A 24,238-nucleotide genomic window follows, 5' to 3' on the forward strand; every position below is an offset into this window, starting at 1 on the left:
GAATTTGGGCAGCAAGGTGCTTGGGGAAATCTGAAAAAAGAGGGTTTTGGGGCTGAGGAAAAATGAGAGAAAGGAGAAAAAAAAACCAAAAGGAAGCTGCGGCTGGGGAAGAAAAAGAGCTAGAAACAAGAGAAAGAAAAACTAAAAAAAAAAGGGACCGAGAGCAAGGGAAGAGACGCTACAAAGGAAGAGGGTTGGAAGAAAAAGAAGGAGGAACATCTAAGGAGAGTGAGAGAGGAAAAGGAGGGAGAAAGATCGGAAAAAAAAAGGAGAAAAGTTCAGGCTGTGTTTTTTGGGTGACAGACTGATTTTCTGCCATATTGAACTGCAATTTTCTCGGTTTAATCGACCTCTTCTTGGAGGTGTTAATTGATCTGGAACATCTACAGAGTGAGGCGAGCAATTCTTATTCAGATCTTGTGGAGAAAAAATGTCAAGGAAGCCTCTAAATTTGCCTTCCAAAGTAGTGGATTATCTGTCATGCCCCGAGCCCGCATGTGCCCGTCACGTGATATCCGCCGTATTCTCAAATCCCACTCAAGAATACAAGGCATCATTTAACTAGTCTAAACTTCCAAAGTACGAAATAATATAACTAAAGTAAAGTGCGGTACATATCTCATAAAAAGGTAGTCTACGAATATCCAATATGTTCGTACATTTATTTTCTAATAGAAACAGCGGAATCGAAAATAAATAAGACTAACATCTAGAAATAGCTAGCCTGCCAACTTCTATTCACTTAAAGCTAATAAAAGTCGTCCTCAGGGTCTTCTACATAAACAAACTCATACTCTTTAGAATCTGCAAGGATGGTAAAAAGTGAGTTAAGCAACAAATTGCCTAGTAGGTAATAACTACCTCTCTGTCGGATCATGTACTCGTAGCTTTACAGATATATATATATATATATATATATATATATATATATATATATATATATATAGATACAAATCAAATCATTTGCACATCGATCACATCCAAAATTTGAAAGTAACGTCATTTATAAAACAATCAGTAGTAACAACTAGCAAGCAATTTAAAAGCACCTTATTGATAAATGAACATGAAAAATCATAATGTTGTAAATCATTTCGTCTCAATTCACAAGTCTCTTCACATCCACTCATAGATCAATTCATAAATCAGTTCATAAGTCTCATTTCAGATTAGGTCATAAATCATTCCATATCAACTCATAAATCATTTCATCTTAGCTCATAACAAGTACATGTGATGACGGGCTACTGAGTACTTAGCCTAGAGATTAAACCCCTTCTAGGTGGGCGACCAATAGGTTTCATGACTACCAATTGGTCTCATTTCATACATGGGTCAATCGGTCGGACTTTATACCAAGCTACCATGGCTTTGTCAATCGGTCGGACTTTATACCAGACTACCATGATGATTAAACAGGACTATAGCCCCTACCATCTATTCCATGACTGTTTTGAGTTTTACTTGTCAAAAATTCATTTCACACGTCACGTACATAAATCTTTGATTTCATAAAAGATTTAACTTGTTTGGTATATAATAACATATCAAAACATTTCAAATAAGTCACATGGTCCATTTTTGTTTAGTAAAAATATAACTTTCATAAATATCCAAATAAAGCATTTAATCAAATATATTTCGAGTCAACACAACAAAATAAGATTGAAAACAAAAATTTCATTTTTGCACCTTTGAAATCTCAGAAGGATAAGTACCACCTACATTCGTTTGGCTGCTCGATTGGAACTTCCTTAGATTTTTTAAACTGGGACCGTACCTATCAAATGCATAGGTTTCCTAATTAGTTGTTATTTCCTATAAATGCATAAATATACAAACTCTGAGTAAGTCGAAGATTCATGTCTAGACCATTATTTGAACCCTACCAGCATTTTTCCTAAATTGGATGATTTCTATTATTGGAAAGTTTCCTAATTTGGAAAGTGTCTATTTTTAGAAAGTTTCTATTTTTGGAAAGTTTCTTAATTTGAAAAGTTTCCCTTTTTGTAAAGTTCCCTAATTTAAAAGAAAGTAATTATTCATATTCATGTTTATTATCTTGACTATTATCTTACTACACATATTTATAATTTATAATTATTCATTATTATTATCGTCCTAGGCATCGCTACTTTATTTTATTACCACTATATATATATATATATATATATATATATATATATATATATATATATATATATATATGTATATATATATATATATGTATATATATATATATATGTATATATATATATATGTGTTAATCAATTACTGTTACCTTTCTCTTTATTTCTACTTTTATGCGTGTGTAGGTGTTATTATTATTTATGTATACATGTATATATATATTGACTTATTATTATAATTATCATCTTAGTTTTTCCACTCGTATTTACATTGTTATTTTCGTTTATATCCTTAATTTATTTCTTCCAAGTCCATATTGTTATTATTCTTACTATAATTGTTTAATTAATTAATTATTCTTTATTGTTATTATTATTAGTAATATTATTATTATGATTTTAAGTATCTCGTTTTACAATTTAGAACTTATCTTACATTGTCTAAATTGACTTAATAAGGCTAGATTATGATGTTTTAGATTTTTTTTTAAGTATCTTAGACGTAATTAATTAAGTATAATTTTACATGACTAATTCTTCAATTCTAACAATTACTTTAAATTGGGTCCTGAATTTTAATGCCTACGATAACCTATAAAAATGGACTAGTTATATTCAAAATTTATTTATTAAACATTTATTTATTTTGTCTTCTATTTGATTAACATCTAAATTATCCCTTTTCCCTCTTCGGGTTAGAGCCATGGTTGGCCAGAAGGTTAACATCTAAATTACCTCTTTTCCTTTTTGACCATGGTCGCTTTGTTTTCATTGGTTGGCCAAAATGGCCAACCATCTTTCTCCCTTTTTTTTTTAAAAAAAAATTCTTTTGGGTTGGACCCATCGGCCAACCATTCTTGACTTGGTTGACCGATGGCCAATTCTTTCATTGGGGTCATTTGTGACCCCAAGGCTTTCTGCCATTGCTGGCCTATTGTCAGCAACACGTGTTGGCATTTTTTTTTTGTTTTTTTTTTCTGTCTTGGGTTGGCCGAAGACCAACCTTTGCCAATTCTTTTCTCTGTCGCCAGTGATGGCGGCCCCCATTTTTTTTTTCTTTCTGTTGCCTAGCCAAAATAGAGCAGCGGTGTTTTTGTTTTTGTTTTTTTTTTCTGTTTTTCCTCCAACAAATTTGGGCAACCTTATTTAACCAAAGCTACGAATCCATATATGAATCTTCCTAAAAACATATATATCTACATATATATAGCAACCATACATATCCGTAAAATTTCTAAGGCAATTAATGCAATTACTAAAACTTAAAAGAGAAGTTTTTGCGTGAACTTGGGACTTACAGGTTTGTGTGCCTAGTCGTCTGATCGATTGGCGGTGTTGTTTGCTTCTCCTTCTCTATCCTCTGATGGCTCTTGCTCTAGGAGAGGCAGACAAAAACAAGGTAGGATTTGTGTGTTATTTTTCTTCCTATGCTTTCGATAAAATCCTAAACCCTGGCACTAACCACTGGTAGATGGTTTAGATAAGAGTTTAAGTTTATTATGAACTCTTATCCCATCCTATAGTTATTTTATTTTATTTTTTCTTTTACCATAGTAAGTTTAGATTCTTGATTAATTGGAAAATAAAAACAAAATAATATAAGCAGGTGCCAAAAAACCGTGGGTTTTACATCATCGTTGCTGGTGCATCTGCAAATTTTCGAAAACTCCTTTGAAACATCATCTGCCCATTCCTTTGGTTTCATTCTCTTGCAAGTTCATCAGCAGATAATGAATACTCCTTGTTTGGTCAATCTAACACTTCCCTATGAATTTCGCTGGACCACTCGCATGAGTTTTCTTCATCACGCATGCAATCTTGATGTCCCACTTTGTGACCCTTGTTGTTTCAAAGGTGTGATTTTGATGGCTCAAGATGCGTGTAGACTGGGGTTTAGAGAGGGTCAGATGTTTGGTTTTGATAGTGAGGTCACGTAAATTTCGTTTTTCAGGGTCCCAGATCTGGTTTTGTCCAAAACGCTAACATCATATGTTCTTTGCCACTTTCTTCATCTGATTTCTCCTCGTTGAATCTGCTAACGATGGGCAATTATGTTGGATTCTGTTAACAATGATGAATGGAGGTTTATGTGGGTTTTGGTGGATGAAATAATGGGTTTTGTTCGACTTTTTGTAGGGAATTATCTACGTAGGATAAGCTGCAAAATTGTAGAAGGAAACCCAGAAATCTGTGAATGAACTTGGAACTTGCCAGCTTTTCCCATTCTAGATTTCCTTTCCCGTTTGTATGCTACCTTGATGATAAGCTTATGTCGTTTAACGGGAACTTGAGGTTGATTTCTTGAGATTGTTGTTACAAATTTGCCTCTGTTGTTGTTCGAAGCAGCAAAGGAAGTTGCAGAAAAGCTTCTGAAGTTGCGAAAGAATAAGAAAGCTTTGTCCAGGCTGCATGAATATTTTTGAAAAATTATACTTTTGCCCCAAATTTCCCCATAATGCTAATTTGGCCCAAATATTGGAAATTTAATCAATTTTGTCCCTTTAAAATCTTAATTTTTCTTTGATATGATTTGATATGATTTTTGGATAGATTTGTAGTGAATTTTAGGATGAAATTTAAAGGTTTAATAAATTTTGCTAGATTTATAGTTTTTATTTGGATTTTTAGTAAAACAATTAAATATTTGGGTAATATTTTTGTTTATGAGAGGATTTTGAATTTTAGCATTTAGTTTTGGTAGGCTTTATCTTAAATCCTTGACTTTATCTTATTTTATTTTAGACCCTTAATATTTATAATAATAAGGATTTGACCCCTAAAACTTTTTAATTATTTCAATTAGGTCCTTGTTTGTTTTAATTTCTTGGGCATGGGTTGTTTATTTTTATGTAAATACTTTAATTGATTCAATTTCGTGTTTATTTTCATTTCATGTGATTATTTGTTAATTAAAGTGATGCCTTGACCTTTTTATTTGTTTTGGAGGGTAAACAAGAAAATTTCCATTTTCTTAGGTCACCAATTCAAGAGAAGTATACTATATTCTTTATTTTTATTTCTTTATTTTATTTGATCCTATGTGCTTCTATATGATTTTACATGAGTAATTGCATGATTTTTGAATGTTTTTATTTTATTTCATTTATCTATTTATTTAGTCACTTTATTTCTTTTAGTTTTGTGTATTTATTTTAATTTAATTTTGATTATTCGAAAGGCATTTAAATGCCAAAATTGTAATAGTTAGGTATTTATTTTATTTATTTATTTATTTATTTCCCCTTTAGATTGTAGTTAAGGCCCCCAATGTAATAATTAAGGTTTTATTTGGTTTATTTGCTTTATGTGTTTTGCATGCTTGTGTGTTTATGTGTTACTTGCTTTCTTAGGACCTTGCATCTATATATCATACTCATGTACTATGTACTATATGTGATTTATGTGTATATTTGCTTTATTATATTTTACATGATTTATTTGATTATAATAAATGCATGTCGTTACCACACTAATCCAATGCTAGTTATGGCTCCTTTTTTCGATTCCACACTAGTCCAATGCTAGTTGTGGTCCTCTTTCCCATTTTCTAGCTAGTCCAATGCTAGGGAAGATGTATAGACATGGGTTAGTCCAACGCTAGACCCTTAGGAACCGTCCACGCACTACACCATGTTTGCATGACAATCACTACATTTCATGCATAGTTTCTATTTTTTAGGATTTTTTTATCATTTTGCATGGTATTCCCTTACACGTACATCCCTTATCCCATATTCCCCCTATATGTATATCCTTTATTCTATATTTCCTCTATATGTATATTCCTTTCCCCTATGTGTGAATCATGACATTAGACTTGCATTTCATTTAAGAAAAGTTAGAACTAGGTTAGATCATTTTGCTTGATTAAATAGGAGAAATACCCCTTGAATATGGGATATGGGCGAGTATTGCTTTCTAGTCTTAGCACACTCGTATTCCCTTTATTAAAGGAAAAATTGAAGTCACGAATATTAGCCCCCCGCACCTGTTATGATGCATTCCTTTAGGTCATGTATATTTGTAAAATTATTATTATGTTCTTTTCTTTCCTTCAAGTCTCATATTCTTGCATATTTGTGACCTGTTCAAAAAGTCAACTTCAGCATCACAATTAATGTGATTGATACCAATTAAGTATTGAAAAGATATTTTGCCCCACTCGATCCACCACTAGGTTTAGGTTTTGCATCCATATAGTGACATCCAAATGTGATAAATTTTTAGATTAAAATAAGAAAATTTTTGACTAAATCATGCAACTAGCTCTTGGCTAGGTTGAAAGGATGCCTTGGATTTTATCCTTGCTTTCCATTTCTTCAAATGTGACTCCCGACCCCTTTTCTCTTGATTTTCGCAGACTTGGAGTCGTTTAAAAAGGGTTTTCTTTAATTTTTCTTTAAAAAATTCATTTTAGGTGACTTGGTATACCTTAATTCAATACCAAGTAGCGACTCCTATTTTTTCATTAAAAACTCTTTTTAAACTATTATTTTTGGGTCAAAATCGTCGCACTTTAAGTCCTATTTAGGCCCATTTTTTTCTTTATTTTCTAAAAATAAAAAACTTATTTTTACTCAAAATTAAACAAAATTCATTTCTTTGTTCATTTTCTAATTAAAAATGCATTTTCCCAAAATTAATCAAAAATTCATAAACACTTTAATTTTCATTAAAAAATGGGGCGCGACATTTGATCAGCAAAAATCTCAAGCAAGGCCAACTTCAAATCCCGCAACGTTTGAATTTCTCCTAGAAATCTAGACGTGCCCACGTCTTATAGAATGAAGTCTACTGGAAATTTCATTTTTAAGATCTTTTTAATCACAACTTCCTAAAAATAATACCAAACATAAAATATAAGTAGAACACAACACATAGTACCAAATTTGGCCAAAATTGAAAGAGAATATTCATAAATAAAATACACAATTAATTCCCTATCAAATTGCTCCACACCAAAACAATTCTTGCCCTCAACCATTCACTATCCCCAAAATTACAATCAAGATGGCAAATGTTTCATAGTACACCATACTAGCACAAGTATCATGTTTTCTCAACAATTTCATCGAAATCAAGTTGTATGAGATTCAACAACTCTTACACTCCAAATATTTAAAGGAGCATTTAACACTCAAATCAATATTATGGAATGCCATTACCATAAACTTGCTAATATATCACATCTTTACACAAAATATGAACTTAATGCAAAAACTCAAGTATCTTTACAAGAGTTGTAATAGGGTCTACGTAAAGAGTTGGATAAAAGGGAAATTTAGACTACACATATCAAAGGAAATGCCCACAATTTGTTGCATGAAGTCAAACACCATTTTCATTTAGATGTGTACTTTAAGGCAGGCCAATATATTCTCCAAAACTTGGCAAATGCAAACATAACAAAGGACCTGCCTAACTATCAAAACACAATGCATATATACAAGAGCACTACACAATAATTTTTTTCTCTATTGTTTTTCATATTTTTCTTTTTATTTTTTAGCAAGACATAACTAACATTGAAGCACAAACACACTTGCTAGCTTCGATCATAACCTTGCAACAATACTTTGAGTTTTCATGTAATGAGTTTAAGGCATTCTTTCAATACGAGGTCCAAACAAGAAGATATGAACAAAAAGTCTTAGGGTAACAATTATGGTAATTTAACAAAGAATAGGTCAAGGCTCAAACAAGGTTAATTAAGGGGAAAACATAATCAAGGTAGGCCTTTAGTAAGTCAAGAGGGTTCAACCAAATTGTTCTTGTTATTTCAATGGATCAAATTCAAAAATGTGGTCTCAACATGTACAAAAAGCAAGTTCTAAAATGATCAAATCATGTGTGATACTACTCAACAAGAAAATGAAGCAACTTTAAATGAATGGGAAAAATCCACTTTTCGTCCCTAAACTTTGAGTCAGGGACACATTTTGTTCCCAAACTTTTAGACGTACCATGTTTAGTACATGAATTAATTATTTTTTGCCACATTTAATCCAAAAATGGTAAATTGCTTAATTTTGATGGAGAAAGTCACGTGTTTGGCACGTGGCCGTTAAGTAAAAATAATTTCTCAATCAAAATCAACGGCTACATTAGCCTTCTCCGTACAAATTAAATATTTTACCTTTTTTGAACTAAATGTGGCCCAAAATAATTAATTCATGTACTAAATGTGGTGCGTCTAAAAGTTTGGAAACTAAATGTTTTCCTAACTCAAAATTTAAGGGCGAAAAGTGGATTTTTCCCTTAAATGAATTGGTTATTAGACTCAAAAACTTACAAAATTAGTCAAAATTATATCAAATCTTGAACATCTATTATTCAAGTTAATTGTCAAGAAAATAAAATACTCAAGCTAGTAATTTACACTAATCATACTTGCTTCTTGACCTCAATGGATGAAAATAAAAGGTAAAAAGGAAAAATAAGAGGACTCCCTTGATTACATAACTAAGCATATTGGGGAGAAATGAGAGGTCGAAATCTAATGTGGATAAAGTATGCATTGAGTTTCAATTTTGGATCGCGGAGATGGTGGAGTGGTGACTCAACAATAAGGAGATGTCATTGGTGATGAGGGTGGAGTAGCAATGTTAGATGCTATTAGGGAAAAGAAACAAAGAACAAAAGAGAAAGCAAATTAGGGCAAAAGAAAGAAAAGAAATAAAAACATAGTATAAGACGTGAGTATGTCCAAACTACATTTTTTTTTAACTGAGGACTTCTGTTGTAAAGCATGGTCAAGCTGTAGAAGCAAGAGTCTTCTGTCTATCCAAACTTTAAAATCACCAATTCACCTTTACCATAGAATGTGGACATATTTTATAAGATAAAGTCTTCTGTCTAAGAAATCACCTTTAATAAAAAAAAAGTTTCATAGCACGCACCCATGCCCTACAACAAAATGTTTTCTGCCAAAAAGAAATGAAATAAACTTAATTTTTGCATGAAAATAGGAAATAAAAATACAAAATGAGTAAAAATTGAAACTCTTGGGTTGCTTTTGAAGTAGCGCCTTTTTTTAACATCTTTAGTTAGATATTGTCTTGTGCTTAATCAAGAAACAACTCAAATTTCCTTGTAATTGTTGGCATTTCTTCTGGATCCAAACTACTATTGAGTGCAACCTTCAATGCATCTTCATCATTGAATTCAAATTTTTGCTACATGAAAGCGTCAATTATATCTATAACAAAAATGGAATGTGCCTCATTAGGATATTTCATGGTATCATCGATATTGAATTTTATAATTTTACCATTAAATTCCTTGGTTAAAGTTCCTAAATAAACATCAATTTTTGTTCTAGATGTCATACAAAAGGGTCTACCTAACAAAATTGGGGATGAATCAGAAGAATTATCGTTCGTATCTAATAATAGAAATTTGCAGAAAAACCAATTTATCAACCTGAACTAAAATATTCTTCAAATCAAAATCACGATATGTATTAAACCTATTAGCAAGTTGCATAATGACATTCATTTCTTTTAAAAGCCCAGGAATCAGAGAATTATAAATAGAATGTAGCATAATATTTATTGAAGCACCCAAATGTAATATTGCTTTTCCAATCCTAGCATTCCCTATTTTGCAAGGTGTAGAAGGGTCAATTCTCCCAGTGACACTTGTCAATTCGGCTAGTCTGCTCGGCAGTGCAGACTTGTCAGTTCGAACCTCAGCCACGGGCCTCCAAGAGTCCAAACAAGGGGTGGACTCCAGACCCGTTGGGTAAGGCCATAGGTAGAATCCAAATGAACTCCACCTCCCGTGACCTAGTAGGACTCATATTTGGGATAGCCATTAAAGGTAGTGGGATAACTTAGGACTCTTGCCAGACCATCCCACAGGACTCTATAAATAAGGAATGGAGGGACCAAGAAAGGTACGCGCGCACACATACAGCACCATACAATATAGTTACTTTCTCTTATTTCTCAACTGACTTGAGCATCGGAATCACAACGAGGAGCTAATCCCCCTGTTTGTCCATTGCAGGTCAGTTCGGAAGCATACACGCGAGCTCTGCTCTGATTGTAATCTCGCTATACTCATTAATTGGCACCGTCTGTGGGAACGCTTGCTTTTCCTTGCAAACCATGTCGAAGACCCGATCTTAGAAGAACACTAAGGAGCTAGGGGGAACAAGCAGAGCGATCCACAAAATCCTCACCATGGTCCGACCCAAGTTGAGAAGGGAACAGATCTCTCTCGAATCCCACCTGAACAATTGGTGCAAGCAGTGGTGGAGAATCTGTCCACTTTCGAAGCAATCATGAACTACCTGAGCAGTAAAAGGGGGGATTGTTGTGACCCAGGTCCTGAGGCCCAGAAGGAGGGTAAAGAAGAACCGTCAGATTCGGGAACAGGAAGTCCGCACCCCTGGCGGAAACGAATGTGAAAAGAACCTTCACAGGATCGGATGGAAGCTTTCGAATCTTCCTATAAGAACTCCCGAATAGACCACTTTGCGTCTTTCCGGGGGAAAGGGTATTCTCCAAAGCGTGAAGAATACCTAGTGCGGGATGAACTGGACCTACTCTTAGATCCTGAGGAGGATAGGTACTCTTCCTCTCCTTTCAGATCGAACATCGAGAACTACTCCCTTCGCCCAGGTTCAAGATACCAAGCATGAAAGCCTATAATGTCACCACATATCCGGAAGATCATCTGTTCGCGTTCTTAACTCACATGCGATTGCAGACCACTGCTGATGCTGTTTGGTGCAAAACTTTCCCAATGTTTCTTAAGGAAAGGCACGCTAATGGTTTCAAGGGCTGTCTCCCAGATCCATAAGACCTTTCGGGCAGCTCGCTTTCCTATTCGCAGTTTAGTTCGTCTCGTCCCGAGCCTTCTCCAAGAATACTGCTCATCTGATGGCAGTTCGGTAGAAATCGGAGAAATCCTTGTGGGAGTACATGGTGCGATTTAACAATGAATCCCTTCAAATCCGTGATCGAGATGACAAGGTGGTCATGACAGCCTTCATTAATGGGCTGCGCTTACAAAAGTTATATACAAAATTTGTGAAAAAACCTCTTAAGTTAGTTCGAAAAATACTAGATCGAGCTCATGAAAAGGCCAACGCCGAAGAAGCCAATCGTCTGAAGAGTGAACAGGAAAAACAGAGAGATGAGAGAAGGAGAAAAAATGCAAATCTAGTGAATACGCGAGGCAGCCAGCCACGGAGGAGCATATTTGAGCGACTGTCGAAGGGTTGAACACTGGGGGGGAGAGGTGTTGGACTCCTCTCACTGCACCTAGGGCCAAAATACTGGCCATTATGGAGGCTGAAAGTCTCTCATGACCTCCGAGGAGGTTATCTAGCAATAAGAACAAAAGGAACCAAAACTTGTATTGTGCATAACACCAGGAGGTAGGACATGATACAGAAGACTGTTGAGACCTCAAAAAAGATATCGAAGACCTGATAAAAAGGGGGCACCTTAGGCAGTTCATTCACAATGGTCGAACTGAACAGAGGAGAAGGAAGTACAAGCGGGAAAATAAGACCTTTTCCGGTTCCAGGGAAACAAAGATCGAACTCTAAAACCGGAGATACAGAATCTGGTTGAAGTAATCAATACCATAGTTGGGGGACTCGTTAGTGGGCATAGTCATATAGCTCGGCGAAGTAATCGCCCTCTCCCAGTAGGGACAAAACGAGTAAACGGTTAAAAATATATGAGGAAATAATGTACGGACTCGAAGATACGGTTCCCCTAGCCTCTAATAACAATAAAGCTATTGTTATAGAGGTGGTAACGTGTAATTACAAAGTAAAGAAGGTGTACATAGATAATGGGAGTGCCATTGAAGTATTGTACTATAAGACGTTCAAAGAGTTGCAGTTAGAGGATAAGTAACTTATTCTGGTCCGAACTTCTCTTATTGGATTTGCAGGGCCACCGATCAAACTTGAGAGGATGATAACGCTCGTGGTTATAGTAGACACATCGTCAAAGTGCCGAATTGTCTCGGTCAATTTTGCTGTGATAAAAGAGCCGTCGTCATACAATATGATCCTAGGACGGCCTACCCTGAATGCCCTCCGAACTGTTTGTTCCATCTTACACCCGAGTTTGAAATTCCCTACGTCGAAGGGAGTAGTTGAGGTACAGGGGGATCCAGAAGTGGCTCGAGCATGTTACATTGCAACTCTGAAGGGAAAGGAAAAGTTGGTGGCCCAAACCGCTTGTTTAGAACCCTTAGAGCCAGTGGAGAGGAGCAAAAATGTTGAGACAGATGAAGAGCTGCTTGAAATTCCATTTAGCCAAGAGCACCTAGGTCGGGTGATAAGGGTCGGCTCGCTCTTGAGCAAGTTGAACAGAGAGGCGCTGGAATCCCTATTAATAGAGTATGTAGAAATTTTTGCATGAAGTGCGGATGACATGCCTAGAATTCTCGCCGAACTTGCTGTTCATAAATTGCATGTGGATCCTAACATCCGGCCAGTAAAGCAAAAGAAAATGAGTTTTGCTCCTGAACGAAATGAGGTTGTTAAGCAAGAGGTAGCCAAGTTTTTGGAAGCTAAGATCGCGAAGGAGATCTACTACCCGACCTGGTTGGCCAATCCTGTGTTGGTAAAGAATGATGATAAGGCTTGGAGGATGTGTATAGATTTGACCGACCTGAACAGGGTTTGCCCAAATGATTGCTACCCTTTGTCCCGAATAGATTTGCTCATAGATTCAACTATGGGATATGAGGATTTCTGCTTCTTGGATGCTTTCAAGGGGTACCACAGATAGCCATGGCCGAGGAAAATCAGGAAAAAATTCCATTTATAACTGAATATGGAACGTACTATTATGTTACTATGTCTTTTGGGTTGAAGAATGCAGGAGTAACGTACCAGAGGTTGGTCAACAAGCTGTTCAAAAATCAAATAGGCCGCAACATGGAGGTCACATAGATGATGCGCTAATCAAAAGTTGGACTCATGGTCAGTTCATTTCGAGCCTTAGAGAAATTTTTAATATACTTCAAAAATCACAGGTGAGGTTAAACCTCAAGAAATGCACGTTTGGGGTCAGGTTAGGAAAAGATTTTAGGGTACATGATATCCAAAGATGGAGTTAAAACTAATCCCGACAAGTTAAAAGCCATTATGGATATGATATCCCCAAAAAACATCAAAGAAGTGTAACGTCTAACTGGTAGGATGGCCGCCTACGCAAATTCCTGTCACAGTCAACTGTTCGGAGGTCTCTTTTCTTCAAGACCCTGAAGAAGGGGTCAAATTTCGAATGGACAACAGAATGTCAAAAGGCATTCGAGGAAATGAAACGCATATTCCCGAACTGCCCATACTGACTTCTCTCGAACAGGGTGAAACTCTGTTCATGTATTTGGCTGTAGGAGAAGAGGCAGTTAGTGCAGTATTAATTAGAGAAAAAGACAAAATTCAAAAGCCAATGTACTACGTGAGCAGGGCCTTATAAGGAGCTGAAACCTGATACTCACCTATAGAGAGGCACGTCTTGGCGCTCATCTACGCAGTTCGAAAATTTAGGTCATACTTTCAGTCTTATTCTATAGTGGTCGTGACTGACCAACCACTAAAGCAGATTTTGCCGAAACCCGATGCATCGGGTCGGACGGTCAAATGGGCTGTTGAATTGTCTGAGCATGACCTCAAGATCCTACCCCGAACTGCCATTAAAGCTCATGCACTGGCCGATTTCATTGTAAAGGGAGTCTCCTTCGGAGTACACGAAGGCAGGATAGGGGGCAGAAGCTCGAACAGCCCAAGGCAAAGACAGAACAAATCACCCTGGCGTGGACATTATATGTCGATGGAACGTCTGGTAGAAAGGGGTGTAGAGTTGGGTTGCTCCTCATCAGCCCCACGGGAGAAGAACTAGCCTATGCCTTGAGATTTGACTTTAAGGCATCTAAGAACGAATCCGAATATGAAACCCTGATCATAGGATGGAGGTAGCCAGTAAGATAGGGGCTGAGTCATTAAAAGTTTACAGCAATTCGCAATTAGTAGTGAACCAAGTCTTGGGAAAATATGAGATCAAGAAGGAGCCCTTGAGGAAATATACAAATAGAGCATGCGAGCTAAAAAGCCTGTTCGACCAGTTCAGTATCGAACAAATCCCGAGGTGCCAGAACAAAAGGGCGGACACCTTGTCCAAATTGGCCTCTATCTAGTTCGGGCCAATGAGCAAGGAAGTCTTAGTAGAGATCGTAATGAAGAGAGCATACGAACATATGGAGTCAGCTGTAATTGAAGTGATGAACTCGTGGATGGATAAGTACTTGTCCCAGGGAGAGTTCCTTTTGGACAGGAGGGAGGTTCGAAAACTCCTGCTTAAATCGCAAAGGTATGTGCTAGTGAACGGAATGCTATACAGAAAGTCATACTTAAATCCATGGTTGAAGTATATAATGCCCGAAGAAGGAAAGTATATCATGTGCGAACTGCATGAGGGCATTTGTGGAAACCACGTCGGTCCAAGGGCCCTGACAAAGAATGAAATGATGATGAGTTATTATTGGCCGACCATCTTCTGGGACTTCGCCAAACTGGCGAAAAAATGTCAAGCTTGCCAACTCCATGCGCCAATTCATCATGCCCCAACACAGGAGATGAGTCCTCTACAAAGTCCATGGTCGTTTGTCCAATGGGGAGTTGACCTGTTCGGACCATTTTTTTGAGTTTCGGGAGGATACGAACACTTGATAGTAGCCATAGACTATCTCACCAAGGGGGTAGAAGTTGAATTGCTTAATACTATCAGTGGGAGGTCAGTGCAAAAGCTCTTCTGAAAAATATAGTGTGCAGGTTCAGTATACCCCAAATTCTAGTTTCAAACAATGATCGACAATTCACCCAAAATCCTTTCCGTGATTGGTGTAGGGAGCTCGGAATTCAGCAGCATTTCATTTCGGTAGGACACTCTCAAGCCAACGAACAGGTGAAAAACGTCAATAGGACCATTCTACATGGTTTGAAAACACGAATAGAATCCGAGCGAACAAAGTGGGTAGACAAACTGCCTAACATCCTATGGGCTTATCGAATTACGCCCCAGACTGTTACACAAGAAACTCCATTTGTCCTAACACATGGAGCGGAGGCAGTGATTCCAGCAGAGATTGGTCTGCCGTCAGGTAGAGTACATAACTTCATAGCTCAGAATAACGAAGAAAAACTAAGGTTTAACCTGGACCAGTTCGAACAAAAAAGGGAGGAAGCTGCCATCAGGATAGCCAGATATAAGGGGCAAATAGCTCAATATTATAACGCCAAAGTTAGACATCTCTATTTCAAGTCAAACGATCTGGTTCTAAGGAAGAACTCAGTAAATCGAGTCCTGAGCATGAGAAAACTGGATTCGAAGTGGGAGGGCTCGTACCTGATAAAAGAGGCAGATCGTGCAGGATACTACAAGTTAGCCTATCTTGATGGCGAAGAGGACCCACGCACTTTGCACAGTTTGAATTTGAAGATTTTTGCTGAAGGGTTATGACTATCCTTTTCTTCAGCTTTTTAAGTTCTCTATTATTTATGTCCACGATTCAGTTATTTTTGGTTTGAATAGACACCCTCAAGCCTGTTCGGGAGTTCTTACTTAACCATTAGAATAAAAAGTATAGTATCAAAAAACTAAGTGCTGTCAAAGTATTTCATTAAATAAAAGAAGTTGATTTACAATGAAAAGAAGAAACCAAACTGTCTGCTCGGTTCAACACCTTACTCTACCCTACAGCCTAACCGAACTCCCTAAGCCCAATCTACTTAGCTCGGCTCTCTCTCTCGCACTCCTGTTCTTCTTCAAGTGTGGTCACGAGCAGGGACGGGTCGGTCACAAAGTCAGCAAGTTTGCGTCCACGCGAATACCCCTCCACAAGGCGGTTGAGCTGCTCTACTGCCTTAGGATTATAATTGAGAAATTTTCCAATGTCGAATCCTGGAAGGCCTAGCCCTCACACTTTGTCCAGTGCCTGGGTATACCCATGTTGAAGAACGGGGGTGTTCAGTATAGCCAGGTCGGCCATGAAATCATCAGACTTCAGGAATTCTCGCACACCCAACCCCCGACCTTCTTCCAGCGCAGCGGCGTATCGATCTTCCAATTCGGCTAACTTCTTCCGTTCGGCCTCTAGCTGAGCAAAAAGGGCAGAACTCTTCTGTATCTTGAGATCAAAGTTGATATGAACTTGAGACAACTGTTTCTTCAATGCCTCCACTTCAGACGTGGCGACGTCGAGCTAAATAGTCAGCTTGTTGTTGGTCTCCCTGCTCTGGGGCATCACTTCATCATATTCTCGAACCTCTTGGCCAGTTCGGCACCAGCAACATTCACCTAACATGCGAGAACAGGGGAAAAAAGGTGCGTAGGGAATCTCTCACTCTAAATTTAACAAGAAAGCTGAATAGAAAAGCAGAACCGACCTGACCTGTCGTCGAATAGTAATATTGTAGGAGAGAAGAATTGGGGGCTACTTTGATGAGGTCATAGTCTCGAGGAAGGATGGTACCCTGGAGCAGCTCCCGAACTACTTGGGGATATTGAATTCAATCGTTGATAGACAGTCTCCACGTCGAATAGAAATGCATAGGATAAGAGTGCGTGGTCAATCTGGTAGGTGGGTCGTATGGAACAGTGCTCAAATGTTGCCATATATGAGGAGGAGGCGCTGTCCGAGCTTACTCTTCGGCCGTATTGACCCCGTAATGCCCGAACTGCATGGCATCTAGAGTGGGAATACCCTTGCGAACAGGCGAAGGAGTGGCCTTTGTTCGGGCCTTCTTGGCCGTGGACTTCTTCCGTTTCTTCTTCCCCTTCTCTGCCTCGAGAACGGATGGGGTGGAAACTGGAGAAGGAAGAGGGGTCGAATTGGTCAAATCCGTAGCAAGCGGAGGTATAGGAGCAGAGCTAGAGGCTCCTCCCAAAGAATGCATTTGAGAAAAACTCTTCAGTACAAAATAGCACAAGTCAGTAACCAAACTGCTAACAAATCTCGAACTGAGTAATCTGAGTAGGGTGAAAAAATAAGTACAAGTTTCCAACTCGTCAGGCGAGAGAGGTTGGGTCTCATTGGAAGGATCAGAAGGGTCTGCTCGGATTAGCCCCACAGCCAAGAGATGGCAGAAGAGAACTCCTTCACATTTAGCATGATGTTCGATCTTTTTAAGTGACTCAGCTCGGACTCGAGAAAGGGTGAGGGAAAAGCGTCAGAGACCTGAGTCTCCTCCTTCTAGTTCAACGAAGGAAAGCCTACATTCTTCACATAGAAGAACTGAGCCTTCTAACTCCTGATAGAGGAAGAAGTAGCAGAGAATAGTTCACGAGTCTAATGTTTCACCCTGCTCCTACGAGCGAAGTAGAACCAGCTTGGAACGTGCCCGCTTATCTTCATATGAAAGTAGGATTGAAACAGGTTGAGGGAGTAAGGGATTTCAAGAATGTGGCAAAGGATGAAAAAACCAAGGATTGACCGAATTGCATTTGGAATAAGCTGGGTTATTTGAATACCCCAAAAAGTAAGGATCTGAAAAAGAAAGTTGGGGGTGGGGAGACGAAGACCAGTCACTAACTTATCTTTGTACACTACTACATACTTAGGGGGAGATCGGCAGGCAACCTCCCTGAATTGAGCAGCCCGAACTTCGAACCAGGCAGAAATGGCATACTTTCCTGCCAGTTCATTTACCTCTCCCTGATCTAAAATGGGGAGAATCAGGTCAACCTCGCCGAAGTCGTACCCGACTCCCCTAGAGGTCCCGGCAACGGCCTCAGCCGTAGCAGCCTGGGCAGAGGTCTCAGGGATAGGTGGAATAGGCTGTTCGGGCGAGCTCATCGCTCGAATGGGAGAATGTGCTAGGGTCGAGATATATTTAGACTCGGATAAACTAGGGGATGAACTGGAAGAGGAAGTGGAGGAAGAGATTACTTCTACTGGTATTGGCCGAGCTGCCCTACGCATACTGGTAATATCCAAGTGTTCGGAGAAAGACATAAAAAGAAAAGGAATAAGGGACTTACTATTGATAGAGAGGGAAACAGCTCGGATTTGGAATATTGATAAAGAAGCACGAACTAGCCAAGTGAACCGAGGAGGAAAGAAGCACGAACTGGCTAAGAAGCAAGGAAATCTGAAGAAATGGAAGTGGAGTGTAAAAATGACTGGTGATGGACCCTATTTATAAGAGAACCCTAGGGCGGGAAAATGAAGAGACTCGCATTTAAAGCTAGTAACGGTCACTGTTGAGGGACACGATGGTTGACATGATGGTTACTTGAAATTGAAGTGGCGGTTACACGAAGTGGGAGTGACGGTTACTCAGAACGTGGGAAGCAATGATGACAAGGGACATGTCGCTTTGCCGAACTGACATGTCCGTAAAACTCTGTCTAGATTCATTCAAATGACTCTGGTCTTCAGAGGGGGGCTAGTGTAGAAGGGTCAACTCTCTCGGCGACACCTGTCAGTTTGGCCAATCTGTTCAGCAGCGCAGACCTGCCAATTCGGACCTCAGCCACGGGCCTCCAAGAGTCTGAACAGGGGACGGACTCTAGACCCATTGGGTAAGGCCAGAGGTAGAATCCAAATGGGACTCCACCTTCCGTGACCTAGTAGGACTCATATTCGGGATAGCCACCAAAGGTAGCGGGATGACTTAGGACTTTTGCCGGATTATCCCACATGACTTTATAAATAAGGAATGGAGGGACCAGGAAAGGTACGCATACACACATATAGCACCATACAATACAATTACTTTCTCTTATTTCTCAATTGACTTGAGCATCGGAGTCACAACGGGGAGCTAGTCCCCTTGTTCGTCCATTGCAGGTTAGTTTGGGAGCATAGACGGGTGCTCTGTTCGGATCGTGATCTCGACATACTCATCACAAGGAACATTAAACGTACCTAGATCCTTATACCTAGGAGTTAACTTTTTTTGTAGCATCGCTAAAACGTTCTCCCTGGTATAAACTTTCTCACTTCCTTTCAACTTTTTCTTAGTGGTGCACAATTCTTTAAAAAATTTAGCATATTTAAAACTTGCTTAATTGCATCAAGAAGCGGAATATTTTGCTCCAATTCCTCTTTCTTAGATGTTGTAGATGAACTAGGAGATGAAGGAGGAAATGTCACCACTAATGGGGGTTCATCTGTGGACTTTCATTGGAGAGGCATGAGTTTGAGGTCTCATTATTTCTTTCTCAAATTCCTCTTCAATATTGTGCTAAGATACTCCATTTTGAGGCTCTTGCAATCCTTTGCCACTTCTCAAGGTAATTGTACTCATAGTTTGCTTATAATTGATAATAGTTTGTCAGAGCAATTTTCCGAATCATGAGATTCTAACTAACTCATTGGAGATGCCAACTAGCTAATTTGATTGTCTAGGTTTTGAATCCTTATTCTTGTCTTCTCTTGAACCTAAAGAAGGTCAAAATGTAGTGTTAAAATTTTAATAGAAGATATCCTAATGTAGTAAAAAAAAGCACAACTAAAGCTCTAAAAAATTTCATCTCCAAAAAATTTCATCTCATCAACTCATCTACTTGTTAGCTTATTGCCGTGGTTTGTCATCACATAAAGCTGCAAAAATTTCTAGTCAAAATAATATAAACATGACAAAAAATGAAATTAACAACGTGTCAATTACAAATTTGATCATGCTACATCAGTTGAAAATGATAAGGAAAAGAAAATTGAAACTTGAAACAAGCAAATTGATGAAAAGTATGCATTTCTATTTAATGTTGTTACTCAATGACATCTAATGAAGTACCAATGATCCTCCATTAGAGATCCAAAACTGAAATAGTATAGGATTTCGCATGTATTAAATTTAAACTTTGGTGATGATTATAATGACAGCACGAACACAACAGAACAGCAAATCTTCATATTTAAGAACTCTGTACACCATTCTACTTACATGATCAAGTGTTATACGATGCGGATGAAGATTAAGGACAACATAAGGCTTTTCTAGACTCCGTAAGAATCCAAGCAGGTGGACAAACTTAAAAGTGGAATCTTGATCTTCTGACCCAAAGTGAAATTATCATACCACAGAATTTTCCCCACACCTAAACAATGCTTGTCCCCAAGCATTATTAACCTAAACATCACAATCAAAATAGCAAGCACTTCATAGTATATTCTACTAGCACAAGTACCACATCTTTCACAATTTCTTCACAATCAAGATGCACAAGAGTTAGTAAACCTCCCAAGGATTTTGTTGTATATACACACAACAGTCAACACCCAAAAAGTGTTTAGGGATTAATTAACTCTTATATCAACACAATAGACTGACATTACCATGGGCTTGCAAATATATCACATCTCTACCACTATATAGTGAATTTAAACACAAAAATCAAAGGGTCTTCACAAGGATTCGTAATGGGGCTTGGGTAAAGGTTAGATAAGAAAAAGAAAATTTAGGTGTAAATATGTCAAGAGAATATCAAATTTCATTGCATGAATTCAATCACCATCTTTGTACACATTCATTGCCTAAGGCACTCCAACATTTTCATTATATCAGCAAGCGCAAACATGGCAATTCATAACTACCACAACACCACACATGTCGACATAGTCATTGCGCAACATATTTTGTATTTTTCTTTTTTCTCATTTTTTCATTATTTTCTTCTTATTTTTTCAATTTTTTTCACATGAATAACATCGAACAAAGATAGTTGTAAGCACTTGCCATTTTCAAACATCACCTTGCAACAATACTCATTAAGTTTCATTCAATGAAATTCTAACATCTTTTTGGAAAGGTTCAAACAAGAGGTTAAAAGCAAAAAGGTTCAGATAGTATTTATGGCTAATGAATGAAGAAAAAGTTAAGGCTCAAAAGGGTTCACTAAAGGTAATTTAAAATAAAGGTGAGCTTTTTATGAAAGACAAAAAAAAAAGTTAATCCTATGTGCCGTTGTCATTTTAATGCATCAAATCTAAAAATGTGGTCTCGATATGCATAAAAAAGCAAGTTCTAGAATATCATGTCATGTGTGATAACCATTCCACAAGAGAAAGTGAGAATAAATGATTAATAAAATGCTCAATAGGCTCAAAAGCTCACTTATCTGATTAAGCTTGTATTAACTTTTGCACATCTATCAATTGAATCAATAGCTAAGAAAATAAATTACTCATGTTAGCAAAAATATACTAATAATACTTGTGCGAAAAAATCTAAGAAAATCTAACACTAAAATTAACTTTTGTTTTGGTTTTTCTTTGAAAACAAGAGAAAAATCTAAGAAATTGCAAAAATTAGACAACTAAAATTAAAAACTAACACTAAACATCAGCACACAAATATCCCCTCCCCTACACCTAAATCAGGCATTGCCCTCAATGGCAGAAATTTAAGAATAAAAAAGGAGAAGTAGAGGATTCCCCTAATTAAAGAATGTCAAGCATCAGGAGAATTTAGGGGATGAAAACCAAATTGGGTAAGGAATGCTGCAAGCTTCTTGGTCAAGATTGAATTCTGGTGCTTTGATTTTTCCATCCTCCTATCTAATCGCTGAATCTGGTCATCCAACTGTTGTAACTGAGCATTTAGAGTAGATGGTGATGGCGTAGTACATTTAGAGGGTCGGCTTCATCAATAGACCTATAATTTATTAGAATGACCTGTTGGAAAATAATAACACCTAACTCGAGGCTGTATGGCACCCAAGCGTGTAAACTAGCAAGTATCATTAACCCTCTCAATGGCTCTCTTTCTCTCTAAACAACTGATGTAGAGCAAGTTGATCAAAAGACTTTTTTTGTTACAGCATGCCCACGATTCATGTTGAAATGTCTGTCTAGTTGATCAGAAAACCTCTTTCAATACAGCATGCCCATGCCTTCTATTGAGGAGTCTGCTGCCTATAACAAAATTCAACATTTTAAAATTTTTCTGCTATTTTTTCTTCTTTTGTTTGGAAATTAATTTAGCCTATAAATAGACGTATCTTAGGGTTTCTAACCATAATATTTAACTTTTTCCATCACATTTGAGTATTATGAAAAAGGGAAATAAGCACAACAATAAAATAGAAAATATATCTAAGTTGAATAGATATGAAAAGAAATTTGATAAAAGCTAATTATTGCTTATACATCTTCAAATAGTTATAACTTCAATAAATATTAGTGTATTTTCTACAAAAAAAAGTTGGAAAATAGGAGTAGGAAATTTTAATATTCTGAACAATGGTATGAATTTTTGGATGTTTGTGAATTGCATATGCTTATTGTTCAAAGAATAATACATGTATTACTATAACTAAATGACTATCTAGCAAATACTAGTGTGCACATTCATGAATGAAAATGTGCACATTGGAAAGAATAATAAAACTGTAGTGAATCACTCTTAAAAATATCGCCATTATAGTAACAAAAGAATGGGTTAGAACAACGGCGAAAGATAACCATCCTTCATGGCCAAAACTGTCATGAGATAATAGCAACAAAAGGTTGTTCTTTTTTTTCCACACTTCTTCAATTATTTTTTCTTTATTTAAATCCAACTATGGTCAAGTAAAAATAGTTTCGTAATTGATTTATTAATCTTCTGTAAATTTAGTTACCTTAAAAATCTTCTATAAATTTAGACCACATATTAAACATAAGAATAATTCGTTTAATCACCATAATTAAGTTTTGGTGTTTAGATTTTGAGCTAGGAGTGTATTTGATTAATTACCATAATTAAATGCTATAATTAGTGTTAATTTAGGATAAGATATACGTATTCATTTAACAAGAATAGGAAATCTTTGAAGAAAGTAATTAAGTTGATAGCCAATTTTGTGTCGAGATTTGTTGGTCTCATGAAAAAGAAAATGTAATGTACTTACTTTTATGATAATTTTTTTATACACTGTCATTGTATACATGAATTGTACTCGATGTATGCCGTGTAATTTAATTTCAAATTTGAAATTGAATTTTTACACATGTGGCGTTCATCTACAACTTTTAATGTAAAAAAAAAAATTACATTGTAGTGTATGAAAACTTAATCCTTACTTTTATACCTAGGTTTGGTCAGGAAAACAAACTACGCCTAAGTTCATTGAGTAATAGAAGATACAATAAATATACTGATTATATGCTATGTCACATTTATAATTACCTTATAACTACTAAATTATTGGAGAATTTATTCAGAAAATGGTAGTAAAATATTCAAATATCATTCTTTGCCTAATTGGTTAAATTTCCATGAGGAAATAATCGATAGAAGATTACATGTTATTGTGTAAATTATTAATGCAATATGAACATTAATTAGGGATTCACTGTATTCTACGAAGTAGGAATTATATCTAATAGAAACAAGGAATGTATTAACGGTGATAATTGGTGAGCAGTGGACACTTGTTAAAATGCATACAGTTATCATAATTGATGAATTTTAACATTTAAAAGGTGATGTCTATAGTTTTGGAAAACATCTAGTAAGGAAAGACTTTTACAAGTGGCAAAAAATGACCATTTCAAATAAACCAACAAAGGTAGGGTGAAAAGTTTGAGTGTTGGTGCTTCAATTTCATCTCTTTCTATTCTTTTCCTCTTTTTCTTAGCTGTCTTTTTTTCTTGCAACATAAATTTAAAAATCTAATAATTCATTTTCATAAAATTAAGAACAAAATTGAGCCCAACTTTGAGCATTTTTTTTAAGAGCTAAAAGGTGCATAATACTGTAAAGGTTGCTAAAATAACTTATTTTTATAATTTTATTTCTTTTAAACTGCAAAGAGATAGTAAGTTCCCAAATTCTAAACCAAATCAAATAAAGACTTTTATGGCTAAAAAGAAAAGGAAAAAATTATGAACTTGGAACTTTTTATCCTCCATAAAATGACAAATTGAAAGGAAAAATATAATTTATTTTGGAAGAAGACATAGAATAACAAAATTTTCAAGACTTGTAAAAAAAGAAAATACAAAAAAATAAATTAAAAAATTGACAAAATAGGCAAATACCCTTTTATTGAATTTTAAGAAATTCTCTTAATTAAACAATTGTATGTGGTTGGTTTACTAGGTTTTCTTTTTCTTTTATTTGATAAATAAATTTAACACACTTC

At 36.7% G+C, this 24,238-nt stretch overlaps 1 protein-coding gene and 1 long non-coding RNA gene across 2 annotated transcripts; one reads left to right on the top strand and one right to left on the bottom strand.

The window, feature by feature from the left end:
- Positions 1 to 592: 592 nt before the first annotated feature.
- On the bottom strand, positions 593 to 3,505 carry LOC140016088 (uncharacterized). Its single transcript, XR_011822434.1, has 2 exons — positions 3,428 to 3,505; positions 593 to 804 (listed from the first exon to the last, which is right to left on the bottom strand). It is a non-coding gene; the product is annotated as an uncharacterized lncRNA (long non-coding RNA).
- Positions 3,506 to 14,363: 10,858 nt separating this feature from the next.
- LOC140015846 (uncharacterized) lies at positions 14,364 to 15,625 on the top strand. The gene is made up of 2 exons (XM_072068671.1): positions 14,364 to 14,476; positions 15,013 to 15,625. The coding sequence occupies exons 1-2, from the start codon at positions 14,364 to 14,366 to the stop codon at positions 15,623 to 15,625; spliced, it is 726 nt and encodes a 241-aa protein (XP_071924772.1).
- The last annotated feature ends 8,613 nt before the right edge of the window (positions 15,626 to 24,238 follow it).

Source organism: Coffea arabica, chromosome 10c (genome assembly GCF_036785885.1).
Source record: "Coffea arabica cultivar ET-39 chromosome 10c, Coffea Arabica ET-39 HiFi, whole genome shotgun sequence".
Lineage (NCBI taxonomy): Eukaryota > Viridiplantae > Streptophyta > Magnoliopsida > Gentianales > Rubiaceae > Coffea > Coffea arabica.